The sequence below is a fragment of the Onychostoma macrolepis genome, chromosome 01 (assembly GCF_012432095.1).
Source record: "Onychostoma macrolepis isolate SWU-2019 chromosome 01, ASM1243209v1, whole genome shotgun sequence".
NCBI classification, from domain to species: domain Eukaryota; kingdom Metazoa; phylum Chordata; class Actinopteri; order Cypriniformes; family Cyprinidae; genus Onychostoma; species Onychostoma macrolepis.
Genome location: NC_081155.1, coordinates 14078538 through 14090999, shown reverse-complemented (window position 1 = coordinate 14090999; position 12462 = coordinate 14078538). Strand labels below are relative to the sequence as shown.

General features: G+C 36.8%; 2 protein-coding genes across 3 annotated transcripts in view; one reads left to right on the top strand and one right to left on the bottom strand.

Annotated features, from left to right (window-relative positions):
• Nucleotides 1-425: 425 nt before the first annotated feature.
• hadh (hydroxyacyl-CoA dehydrogenase) lies at nt 426-5391 on the top strand. Its single transcript, XM_058791103.1, has 8 exons — nt 426-592; nt 1479-1607; nt 1682-1839; nt 3644-3770; nt 3900-3989; nt 4784-4856; nt 4940-5056; nt 5133-5391. The coding sequence occupies exons 1-8, from the start codon at nt 476-478 to the stop codon at nt 5249-5251; spliced, it is 930 nt and encodes a 309-aa protein (XP_058647086.1). The 5' UTR covers nt 426-475; the 3' UTR covers nt 5252-5391.
• Nucleotides 5392-9947: 4556 nt separating this feature from the next.
• lef1 (lymphoid enhancer-binding factor 1) overlaps nt 9948-12462 on the bottom strand; it is a 49947-nt gene continuing 47432 nt past the window's right edge. For both annotated transcript variants that reach the window (XM_058792265.1, XM_058792255.1), the window contains one exon: nt 9948-10669. In XM_058792265.1, coding sequence (XP_058648248.1) covers nt 10590-10669 — 80 coding nt within the window. In that variant the 3' untranslated portion in view covers nt 9948-10589. The remainder of the gene's footprint in view (nt 10670-12462) is intronic.

The following is a 12462-nucleotide window of genomic DNA, read 5'->3' as shown; positions in this document are numbered from 1 at the left end:
TAGGAAATATGTAAACAAAATCTATATTTGTGGCTGAAATCATTTATTTTGAACCAAATGCATTAGGCCTATCATGTAGCCTATATATAATAAGTTAAGGCCAGTCTTACACAATGAATTACAGTAACAACAAAAATATTATTTAAAATTATTATTATTATTATTAATATAGTCTATTTTTATTTTACATAGATGTAACTTAGAATTGGTCATTAACATTTAGAGTATAGTTTTGCATTAAAACGCATTTGTTAATAATAATAAAAACACACCTCTCCACCAAGAACAATAAACACATAAACAATATATGATTTGATTTGGTATAACAAAATATCAGCAGGTTTTTACTGTGTCTATAAGGTCGTGGCAAGGGGAGGCAACCACGTGATCACATCAGCCACCTTGCTCCAGTCCTCGAGCTCGCGCAGAGCAGCGGCTTGTGCACGCGCAGTGTGTCACTCGCGAGATCGCCGCCATGGCATTCGTTACGCGCCCGTTCATCAGGAGCCTCTCATCCTCTGCTGCTCTACATGCTGCAATTAAACATGTCACTGTTATTGGAGGCGGGCTGATGGGCGCTGGCATCGCACAGGTAAAATGAAAAATAAAGTAAATAAATATGACTGTATGTTTCTGCAAAGAGCTAGTGTTTTGTCAAGCCAGGCTATAAGCTAAGAGCTACCAACACAGCTACTGAAGATCAGTCTTTAATAGTTTCGAGTCGCGTGTAACTTAGTTGCATTGCGGTGACAACGGTTTGTGAATGAATCTTGGCTAGTTTGTTGCAAACTTCTCCCACGTTACGACAGTCTTGTAACTTTATGTCAATGAGTGACCTTTCACCCACTTACCCTGCACACATACCCTTCACGTTTATTAAATCCCTGTCATTTTCATTTATATAAAACACATATTGAATATGCATAATGTTTATATTGCATATTAAAGTTGTTTTTAAGTAAATATTTTAAATACTTTAAAATTAAAATTCAGTCATTGTTTACTGGCACTCATGTTCACTCACCTTTACAGTCTATAGTTGGTACCCATTGACTTTCAGTGTATGGGAGAAAAAAAAAAGAAGCCTCTACTTGAGGCACTCTTCCTTTATTTTCCACAGAAGAAAGTACAGTGGTGGCCAAAAGTATTAGAATACCTGACAGATCTGAAAATACTGACCTTTTTTTTGCCTCCAAAACATGATTTTATTTCATAATGTCCATTATGAAATGGAGCACAACAAATATCGGATGCAGTGACTCGAACTGTTTTTATCCACTTTTACCTTTAATATTTGGTATTTCCACCTTTTGCAGCAATAACAGCGGCACATCTCTCTGGCATAGTGTCCGTATATTTCCTGAGAACTGAGTAGGAAATGATGACTGAATGTTTATTATTAGGTGAACTATGCCCTGAATTACACTTCCCAGTCATTAGAACAAGGGTATCATGGGCTTCATTTCTTTATTTTTTAGGTTGCTGCATCCACAGGACATTCAGTGGTGCTGGTGGACACATCTGAGGACATACTGAAGAAATCTGCAAAGGGTATTGAGGCTAGTCTGAAGAGAGTGGTGAAGAAGAAGTTTGCAGAAAAACCTGAGGTTAGTTTGACAGCACCAACTAGGTCACAAGGATTTAATGGCTAATTTCATTAACTGTGGTTCACGTTCTGTAGGATGGAGAGGCGTTCCTTCAGAAAGTCCTGAAGAACATCTCTACAAACTCAGATGCTGTGTCTGTAGTTCAGGGCACTGATCTTGTGGTGGAGGCTATTGTGGAAAACCTCAAAGTCAAACAAGATCTGTTTGGAGCTCTGGACAAAGTGGCCCCAGAGTAAGAAAAACACATTTTTCTTCTCTCAGTTAAAATAATAGTAAGAACTAAATATTGGTTACATTTGGGCTAAAGGTGCATTTGATTTGATTTTCCTCTTGACCACTAGATGGCACAAAAATCCACAACCGCCTTTTCAATGGATTTATGTAGCAAATAAAATTTAAGCCTCCCACTAATTAAACGGTTACTTACTAAAATAACAAATACATAGACATTATTTGAAACTATTTTATTATGTGAAAAGAAAAAGCACAGTTACATAGGAAATAATTTGACCAAAAAAAAAAAAAAAAGTCACTTAAACTGTTCAGTGTCATTATACAACCCGAATTCCGGAAATGTTGGGATGTTTTTCAAATTTGAATAAAATGAAAACTAAAAGAATTTAATCACGAGCCAATATTTTATTCACAATAGAACATAGATAACAAATGTTTAAACTGAGAAATTTTGCAATTTTATGCACAAAATGAGCTCATTTCAAATTTGATGCCTGCTACAGGTCTCAAAATAGTTGGGACGGGGGCATGTTTACCATGGTGTAGCATCTCCACTTCTTTTCAAAACAGTTTGAGGACGTCTGAGTATCGAGGTTATGAGTTTCTGGAGTTTTGGTGTTGGAATTTGGTCCCATTCTTGGCTGATAAAGGTTTCCAGCTGCTGAAGAGTTCATGGTCGTATTTTTGGTTTAATGATGTGCCAAATGTTCTCTGATCTGGACTGCAGGCCAATTCAGCACCCGGACTCTTCTAATACGAAGCCATGCTGTTGTAATAGATACCATCAGAGATGCTGACTTTTGAACCGAACGCTGATAACACGCTGGAAGGTCTCGCTCCTCTTTAGCCCGGAGGACACGGCGTCCGTGATTTCCAACAAGAATGTCAAATTTGGACTCGTCTGACCATAGAACACTTTTCCACTTTGAAACAGTCCATTTTAAATGAGCCTTGGCCCACAGGACACGACGGGGCTTCTGGACCATGTTCACATATGGCTTCCTTTTTGCATGATCGAGCTTTAATTGGCATCTGCAGATGGCACGGTGGATTGTGTTTACCGACAGTGGTTTCTGGAAGTATTCCTGGGCCCACTTAGTAATGTCAATGACAAAATCATGCCGATGAGTGATGCAGTGGCATCTGAGGGCCCGAGGACCACAGGCATCCAACAAAGGTCTTCGGCCTTGTCTCTTACGCACAGAGATTTCTCCAGTTTCTCTCAATCTTTTGATGATGTTATGCACTGTAGATTATGAGATTTGCAAAGCCTTTGCAATTTGACGTTGAAGAACGTTGTTTTTAAAGTATTCCACAGTCTTTTTACACACTCTTTCACAGATTGGAGAGCCTCTGCCCATCTTTACTTCTGAGAGACTCTGCCTCTCTAAGACATCCCTTTTATAGCTAATCATGTTACAGACCTGATGCCAGTTAACTTAATTAGTTGATAGATGTTCTCCCAGCTGAAAACTTTCAAAATGTCTTGCTTTTTCAGCCCATTGTTGCTCCCATGCCAACTTTTTTGAGACCTGTAGCAGGCATCAAATTTGAAATTAGCTCATTTAGTGGATAAAAGTGTCAAATTTCTCCGTTTAAACATTTGTTATGTTCTTATATTCGGGTTGTAAAAAGTATTTAATGCAGAGAATCTAGTATTCTGACGAGCTGTGAAATGAGTTTATATTCAGTGTTTAATTTAGCTGTACATTTATACATTCTAATTTACATACTTGTACTGTGCACTAAAAGTAATGGCATGAATGGCGAAGCTCGGTTTGATGTTTGCCCTCTCTATTCAGACACACTATCTTCGCTAGCAACACGTCCTCTCTGCCGATCGCAGACATTGCCAGCTCCACGGCCAGATTAGATCGCTTTGGTGGTCTGCATTTTTTCAACCCCGTCCCAATGATGAAGCTGGTGGAGGTCTGGACTGAGTTTGATTCACTTACTGCACAAGCTCTTCTCTTCAAGATATTGCAGCTGTCATTGAAATGAATATATTAAACATGTAGTTTCATTGTCTATCTGACTTGACTAACTGTGTGATCCCAGGTGATTAAAACTCCAGGAACAAGCCAACAGACTTTTGATGCTCTCTTTGAGTTCAGCAAAGCTTTAGGGAAGCATCCAGTCTCATGCAAAGTATGTGCTTTGAAATATTGTATATTATGTTAGCTTTATCATCTCTCTTTATCTGTCTCTCTGTCTATCCAGTATCTGTCTGTCTCATTAGCAAAGCTTAACACCTAGACTAGGGCAAGCTAGCAAACGTAGTAAAACATGATAGAAACATGCTAGCAGTATTCTAAAACATGTTAGCAATGTGTTAAAACATGCTTAATCATGCTAGAAATATGTTACAAAATGCTAGCAATGTGTTAAACCATGCTAAAAATGTGCTAAAACAAAGCCTAACAACTAGCCTAGCTAGCCAGGCTAGCAACATAAATGTGATAGTAACATGCAATGTCCTGAGCAGGCTTGAAACATGCTAGCAACATGCTAAAACATACTAGAAATGTGTTAAACTTGATAGAAACATGTTAAAACATGCTTAATCGTGCTAGCAATCTGTTAAACATCCTCAAACATGCTAACAATGTGCTTAAACATGTTAGAAACATGTTGAAACATGCTTAATGTGTCAGCATTGTGTTAAACATGCTTTCAAAATTTTAAAACATTTTAGTGAAGAGTTGAATCATGCTAGAAAGATATTAACAACACCATAAAATGTGCTAAAATTCTGAAAGCTTTTTAAAACTAAATTCAAATTTCAGACAAGGCTTTGTCAAGCTAACATCAAAGTTTGTCTTCAAACTTTATCTAGTTCTTATTATTAGTGAATGCTAACGCAATAATCACTATTACTATTGCTTGTACTTGTGGTTAGAGATTTGAACAAATCCCTCAACCCTCATTTGCTCTCCTCTCAGGACACTCCAGGTTTTATAGTGAATCGTCTGCTGGTTCCTTACATGCTCGAGGCTGTTCGACTACACGAGAGAGGTACAGTCAAGCTTTATGAACAGATACCCAACCATATTATGGCTCAGATTTCCTTATTTCATTTTGTTTTGTTTATTTCGCAGGTCACGGTTCAAAGGAAGACATAGATGTGGCCATGAAGCTAGGGGCCGGTTATCCTATGGGTCCGTTTGAGCTCCTGGACTATGTTGGATTGGACACTTCCAAGTTTATTATTGACGGTGAGCATTTTGTTTTGAGCATACCAAGTTTTGATGTAAAAGTATTGTGTTGATTTCTAATTATGGTTTTGTGTAGGTTGGCATGAGAAGGACCCCGATAACCCCCTGTTTGCCCCCAGTCCCCTGCTCAACAAACTGGTAGCAGAGGGCAAACTGGGCAAGAAAACCGGCGAGGGATTCTACAAACACAAGTGAAGATTAAAACAAACAACAGAAGTCTTGTCAGCCAAATGCACTGGACTGAGCTGCTCATCCTGAAAAGATGGTTTGATTGTGAATTTAATAAATGTATCAAGGTTAAGAGAGTGATCAGATGCACCACTTGTCACAGGGAAGTCCTGTATGAAATACTGGAACTCATGCAATCAGGACATAAAAGATAGGAAAGATTGGAAAGATAGAAATATTGACCACTACATTTAGTGCCTTGCTGTGATTGGTTAAAAGCTTACGTTCGTTAATTCTGAATGTCTGTGGCATTAAAAGGTTTGAAAATGTATTTTCATGTCTTTTGTAATTACTGAATTAATTGTCAGATGTGCAAAAGTTGATATTATCAGGAAGTAGAATGATGCATTTAAAAAATGCCTTTAGTAAGAATTTTTTTAAATATCTCAATCATGCTTATTTGCCTCTTAATAATATAGCATGCAGTCACAAGATGTCGCTGTTTCATCATTTATTCAGACTTGGTTCCCTGTCAAGAAAGCTATCAAAATAGTTTTTATTTGGCATATTAAAAAAAAAATTAAAAAAAGTGTAGTTCTCCATAAAAATACAGAAACTAATTTTCCCTGAAGGTTTTTGAACACTTGTCACACCTAAACACTTATAAATGTCATTACGGAAGATAACAAAATATAACAGCAAGTGACATTTATTTAAAGATCCCAACATTTTGTGGCCACTGTATGCACACATGATTTACATTAATCTTCTAGCGTTTTAAAGTTGCATCAATAATTAAAAGAGAGCGACGAATCATTTATTCAAATGCTTTGTGCTTTATATTAACTTTTGGTGCTTGGCTATTTTCTTTAATCCTGGCTATTCAGACTTCTGCAATATAGTTTGCTGATGGCTTGAGTTTCTTATGTTACATAAGCAAAAATCACAAACTCAGTGTCCTCACATACCCTTGTTGCAGACTCACTTCACATTTTGTGGTAAGACATATGTCAGAACTTTGCCTTTTGAAGAATTCATGAATATATTTTCAGTTGTCTGCAATGTCCAATATAAATGCACATGTTTATATGCATGTAATTCCAGTTGTTGCAGCTTCAGTCGTTTTATAGGTTTTTTAGATCATTTATCAATGACACTGGAAATATTCAAAACAACCTGTAATTTTACAGTGCAGATTTGATAATCATTGTCATAAATACAATGACCACAAACTCGTGGTCGTTGAAATTTATTGTCTAATTGTGCTAAACAATATATTAAATAAAGTGAAGTCCTCAAACAAATGATTTCCGAGCATTTCTCGGAATAACTTCACTCTTTCCGGAAGATGAGGCCTTCCTGGGAATTCTGTCCGTGTGAATACTTGATGGGAACAGCGGAGAGTTTCCTATTTCAGGGTTTTCCATATCAAAAAGCCATTTTTCAGATTTCTCCTCATATTGTTGTTTGTTCTGAGGCCGCCGGTCACTCAGGGTTTCTGGCAGACTGCCATTACACTCACTGATGCCCACGGAAGAGAGAGCAGACCGCAGGAAATGACACGGTGTCTGAGCATCTTCACACTGACATCACAACAGAGGAAATGAGCTCTTATAGAACAACTTGACATGGAAAGCCACGGTGTTGTTGTTTTGATCAGAACATTGCGACAAAGCCAAAACACTTCAAACTTCCTTATTACTGTATTTACATAATGTTATGATTATGCTGTTACAGGTAAGCCTACTTTGTCTATAACCAGTTAAATAAATAATCATTATTAATATTCAAAGTAGTGTTGTCAAACCGATTTATCGCATCCAAAATAAAGGTTTTTGTTTACATAATACACAGTCAAATCAAAATTTACTCAGACACCTTTAACATTTCTCACATTATCACAGTTTATTCGCTATAGTTTAGAAAATGGTAATAAAACATGACTAGAACTCAGAGTTAAGCCGTGTCAAAATTCATCTTGATAATGTCAGATAACTTTGTGAATAGCTGTCAGCTGTTAAATTTAAGTACACAATTGGATAATACCAATTTGGCTCAACCAATTACCAAGCAATGCTTAATTTTGTTCAGTCTGTGGTGTAAAAAGGTCACATTAGAAATGTAAAAAAAAAAACACTTTAGCAAAACATGGTCAGGTCAAAATGTCTGAATAATTTTTGGTCCCAAATGTTTTATCAATTTTACCGGTAGTTCACTGTATGAAGAATTTTTGGGTAAAATACGTCACAGTTTACTTTATTTTGCTATCCTCACTTACATACAGTAAATGAACTATTGTGTCCTGCACCTACTAGTAAAGAAAATATTAAAAAATTATATCTGGTGTCTGAATAATTTTTGGTTTGACTGTATGTGTGTGTACTATGTATATTTATGTATAGGCTATATATAAATACACATATTTAAGAAATATTAAGTGTGTGTGTGTGTATAGCCTATATGTGTTATACATATAAATACACACCGTACACACATATATAAACACAAACTTTTATTTTGGATGCGATTAATAAAAAATTCATTCAGCTTTATATCACACCACTTGCACATCCCTATGTTTTAATATGAGGGACAATTAATAATTTAACTGAACTTATAAGATATTTAAACTTGGGTGAAAGTTAATTAAATGTTGTATTTGTATAGGCCTATTAAATGAACATTTAATATTCATATTTTCACAAAATGTGTTGAAGATCAAACAATAATTGGAGCCTTGAGATAAATACTACACACAATAAATAATATAAATACAAAAAAAGGTATATATGCATTTAAAATGAATTAATTTTTGTCATTTTTAACTGATATTTAATTTAAAAACATATGCTTATATTGCTTTATGATCAGTATTGTTGTTATTGAGCAATATTCTATAATGTATTCTATAATCCTAATAATATAATATTTTAATGTATTCTGTAATCAAATAATGTTCTAATTTTCTAGTGGGTCTGTAGGGTAATTAAGTTATTTATAATGTCAAATTATACTTACCTTGTTTTAATGCTTATTTAAGCGAAAAGACAATAAGCATTTCGTCCTTATAAAATGCTCTTGAATGAGTGCATAATTGTTAATGAAAACGTGTATGTGACGATTATCACGTGACAGATTCAATAATTTCTGCTAATTTCCATTCAGATAGTTTGCTATGCCGATGCTGTAGGCGTTAATGCTTCAGATTAATCTATTAACTGCATGAGAGTAATAATAGTGTAATGATAATGAGGCAGTGTTTTGATTTCATCATCTTCCAGTAGATGGCGCCCTGTCATATACATTGGCCTTTTTAGCCTATTGTTACACATCTGTTGTAACAGACGAGCCTAACAAAGCCAAACATGAGCACAACGGCCACAGAAAAGGATCGAAACGGGACAAAGACTGTTAGCAATTATAACTCGGTACTATTGTGAATCATAAAGGAAATGACATTTTATTAAGAACTACAGTTAAGTATTATTTAGCTCTTCGTAAACTGGCCTCAGTATCTGACCGTCTTCATGTTTAAGCCTCGGTTATGAACTTATTACAAACACCAAATGTCAATAACTCGCCAGAAAACACATGATGGCGGTGTTTGATGCGTAAGGTGGCACTGTGGTACTATAAACATCGACAGCAACTCTGTGAGCTTTACTGATACTGAAAACATCCTACAAGCAGCGGTTGTGTATGTTATCATACTGCATTCAGCGCGCGTACTGAACAATTCAGCGATCAAAATCATGCTTTATACATTTTTAGACCCCACATTTGAGCATTTGTAAGGAGAAAAATGAATAGCCATGGAATCTTTTTAACTTTATTGAAAATCATTCCCCTTGTTATAGCATGCATTTAAGGTCGCATGAATATTCAAATGCATATTAAAATGAACACTGAGGCACAGTAAGCTTTATTTTATTTCTCGTTCATTTCAATGAGCCTTTTGAAATTTCCTCCAAGATCCACAGGATATATTCTATCATTTCCAATGCTTCTTGTAGAAATGCACTCTACTTACACCGAGGAAACATTTCAGTGTAAATGTACAAAATAAACATACTGTAATCGTTTTCAGTCAAAGATGCCTATTTATTTTCATAAAAAAGACGTTGAAACAGTTCAAATGAGACCACTTGGAAGCAAAATGCTACACCAAGTTAACGCTTCAAAATATGACAATGAACGTAAAAAAACAACATCTGAAAATGCTAAAAGAGAACAATTAAAAAGAATAAAATGTGGAAATGTTTGCATGGAATAAACATGGTAAAAGACCACTCTATTACCTACCAGAGAGACAGAGGACAGAGGTACATTGCAATTAAAGAAAGACTGGCAAGTGCTGGGGTAAATATATATAGATATATATCTGCTTCATTTGTCAATTTAGATCAATAAAATATAGGCCTCTGGGTACCTACTCTTTCACCTTTGTCCTAATGTTGCCTGCAAAAATACCAAGAAAAGTGACATCCAGACATCTCTTTTTAAAAAGTACACATTGAGCATTATTTTACATCTGCGCAAGACTGAGAAGTCGATATCCGTTACAAATAGTTATCAAAAAGAAGACTTTCAAATGTTATTTCTGCAAGACGCTTCAACAAGAAAAATGGCTTTCCTGTCTCCAAGCTTATTTTCATATACCATTATATATATATATATATATATATATATATATATATATATATATATAAAATAATGATAAAAAAAAATCACTTAAAATATACACCGAGAAATGAAAATAAAGAATAATAATAATAATAAAAAAATAATAATAATAAAAAAAAAGCATTCAAAATAAACTTGAACCCAAGATGTTGAGGAGAATTTAAAACATTGATCCTTTTTGCACCAATGTGTCATAATGCAAAACGCAACCTATGGAGATTTCCAGGGCAATGCGTGATCCCTAAAATGTTGCCATAGAACGCCGTGAGGTGTGTCAGGCCCCTGTGTTGCTACATTTTATAGGGCACGAAAGAAAATGAGGGAGTGACGTAGTGAACACACAGAAGACAGAGGTGCCAAATAACTTAGAATAACTTAGGAACAGGTGTAGGAACGTGTGTGGGTTTGTTTACATGTGGCCATATGTGCGCTTTACAAACGGTTGAGGAACATAATCAGTGCAACGCCTTCGGCTTCGGGAGTGAATTAAGGACAGAAAACAAAAAGGAACGTTCAAACGAGTATTCACGGGTCTGCGTGAGGGCCTGTGTTGGTGATTGTCTGTTCTCAGTTCAACATCTCTACAGCAGCGCCTGCAGCCGAGGAGCAGATTCAAGGACCGGGACCCTCTGGAGATTCCGCAGGGGTCAAGAAGTGACAGAGGGGTGAAAGGTTGAGGAATCTAGCAGGCTTCCATCTCTAAAAGGGGGCCTGTAGCTGCTGTCTTTGCCTTGCAAGAGGAAAAAGAAGTCCGTTTTCCTCCTGTAGAACACAAATGGAGGAAAAAAAAAAAAACATGGTGAGTTTAATAATAGATTAAAAAAAAATAATAATAATATTTATAGACATATACACACATACATATACAAGGAATAATTAACAACATATTTAAAAGGAGAATTCTAAAATATTATTATTATTATTATACAGTTTTTCAAGGGATATTCACACAAAAATGAAAATAGTCATTTACTACGAAAAAAATATTTTGAATATGTTTCAATTCTTAGTAACTGTACTGTACAGTCTCAAGAAAACATGACAGAAATAAACAAAAATATTGAGAATTTTTTACCATGCATTGTAATTTGTGTATTGCACATTAGGACATTTATAGCAAAAACAGATTGCAAGCTTTCAACAAATTGGCACACTAAAAAAAAATCCCCAGCATAGCAGTTTCAAAGAAAAAAAAAAGAATCCCACGTCCAACATTAATCAAGAATCGTATTCTCAGAAACCAAAAGTTTTCCATCTCAATCTGTTTGTCCAATCTGAATCCCTTTTGAGATGTGAAATATTAAATGTAACAGACTCTATTTTGGTCGACAAGCTGTATGGGGCTATTTCAGAAGTGCATCAAATGGAATTCCTGATCAAAGTGAGAAGCAGGAATACAGGAGCAAACCTCTGATGGATAGAGAGCTTGAGAGAGAGAGAGAAGGAGATGGATAAAATGCAAGACTAGTAGCGGGCTCCTCCCTGGAGCGGAGGTCGAACGCAACCTTTTTCTGCGACATGTCAGTTTTGCTCCACAACTCCACCCTGGACCACTTTCACACATAAATACACTCTTACACCCGTGTGGACGGCTTTACCACATGTGGATGAAAGGCAACTACTTTTCCAGGGAGCGCTGACCCTGGTGCCGACCCAGGAGAGAGAAAGAGAGCCACCGCACTTTTATTTACCTCCCCTGCCCAGCCATTTTATCCTATGAACTCAAAGCTTCCCTGTGCCCTGCGCCCCCTTCCTGGAAAGCGTTTTTCCTTCCCGGCCACAGATGAAAAACGCTGGCATGCTCTTCTGCCTTTCCCCGCCAGCCTCCTGTTGGAAGGGGAGGGGGCACGTCGGGGTGTTTGGAGAGGTTAGGACGGTGCCGTCGGGCCACGCTTTACAGTCCGCTCCCATACAAACGCAGGGATTCAAGAGCTACTTCCCATTTGCGCTGTGGAATGCTGAGGCCTGGCTCGCAGGAAATGAAATGCTCCTCTGTATTCGAGGGCCAGCCGCTCTCAGTGCTTCTCTTTGGCTCGGCGGTAGCGAGGCAGCGCTTTGAAGTGTGGGAGGTTAAGATAACAGGCATGGCCCTGTGTCACTCAATTGGCCCGTTCACCTCCTGAGGCAAATCAAAAAGCCTGCAGCTGGGACCGACACACCTCCTTCCTTCGGTCTAACCTTTCCCTTTCCCCCAAAACCAGAGAAGGTGGCTCGAAATGCTCTGAGAGGAAGAAAAAAATATTGTTTTGAAGAACTGGAGAAAGTGTGCCTCGGTTTTATGTTTGCCAGTAAATTTTGTTATCAGCAGGATCTGAGTGGTCTGTTCGCAGCTCAAAACCACATGTATGTGCAGGAATTGGTGGGTTCACTAGGTGGCAACACTCACAGTTGCGAAGTTGCTTTCAAAAATGTTTAAAAGATGGAAAATGCAAAGAAAAAAAAATTATTCTTACTGAATCTTGAGTATTTTCTGGCTAATTTCCAATTAAAATATCAAAAAATCCTGGAAATAAATTAACTCAAGAAGAAACACTGCATAATATATTAAATATTAA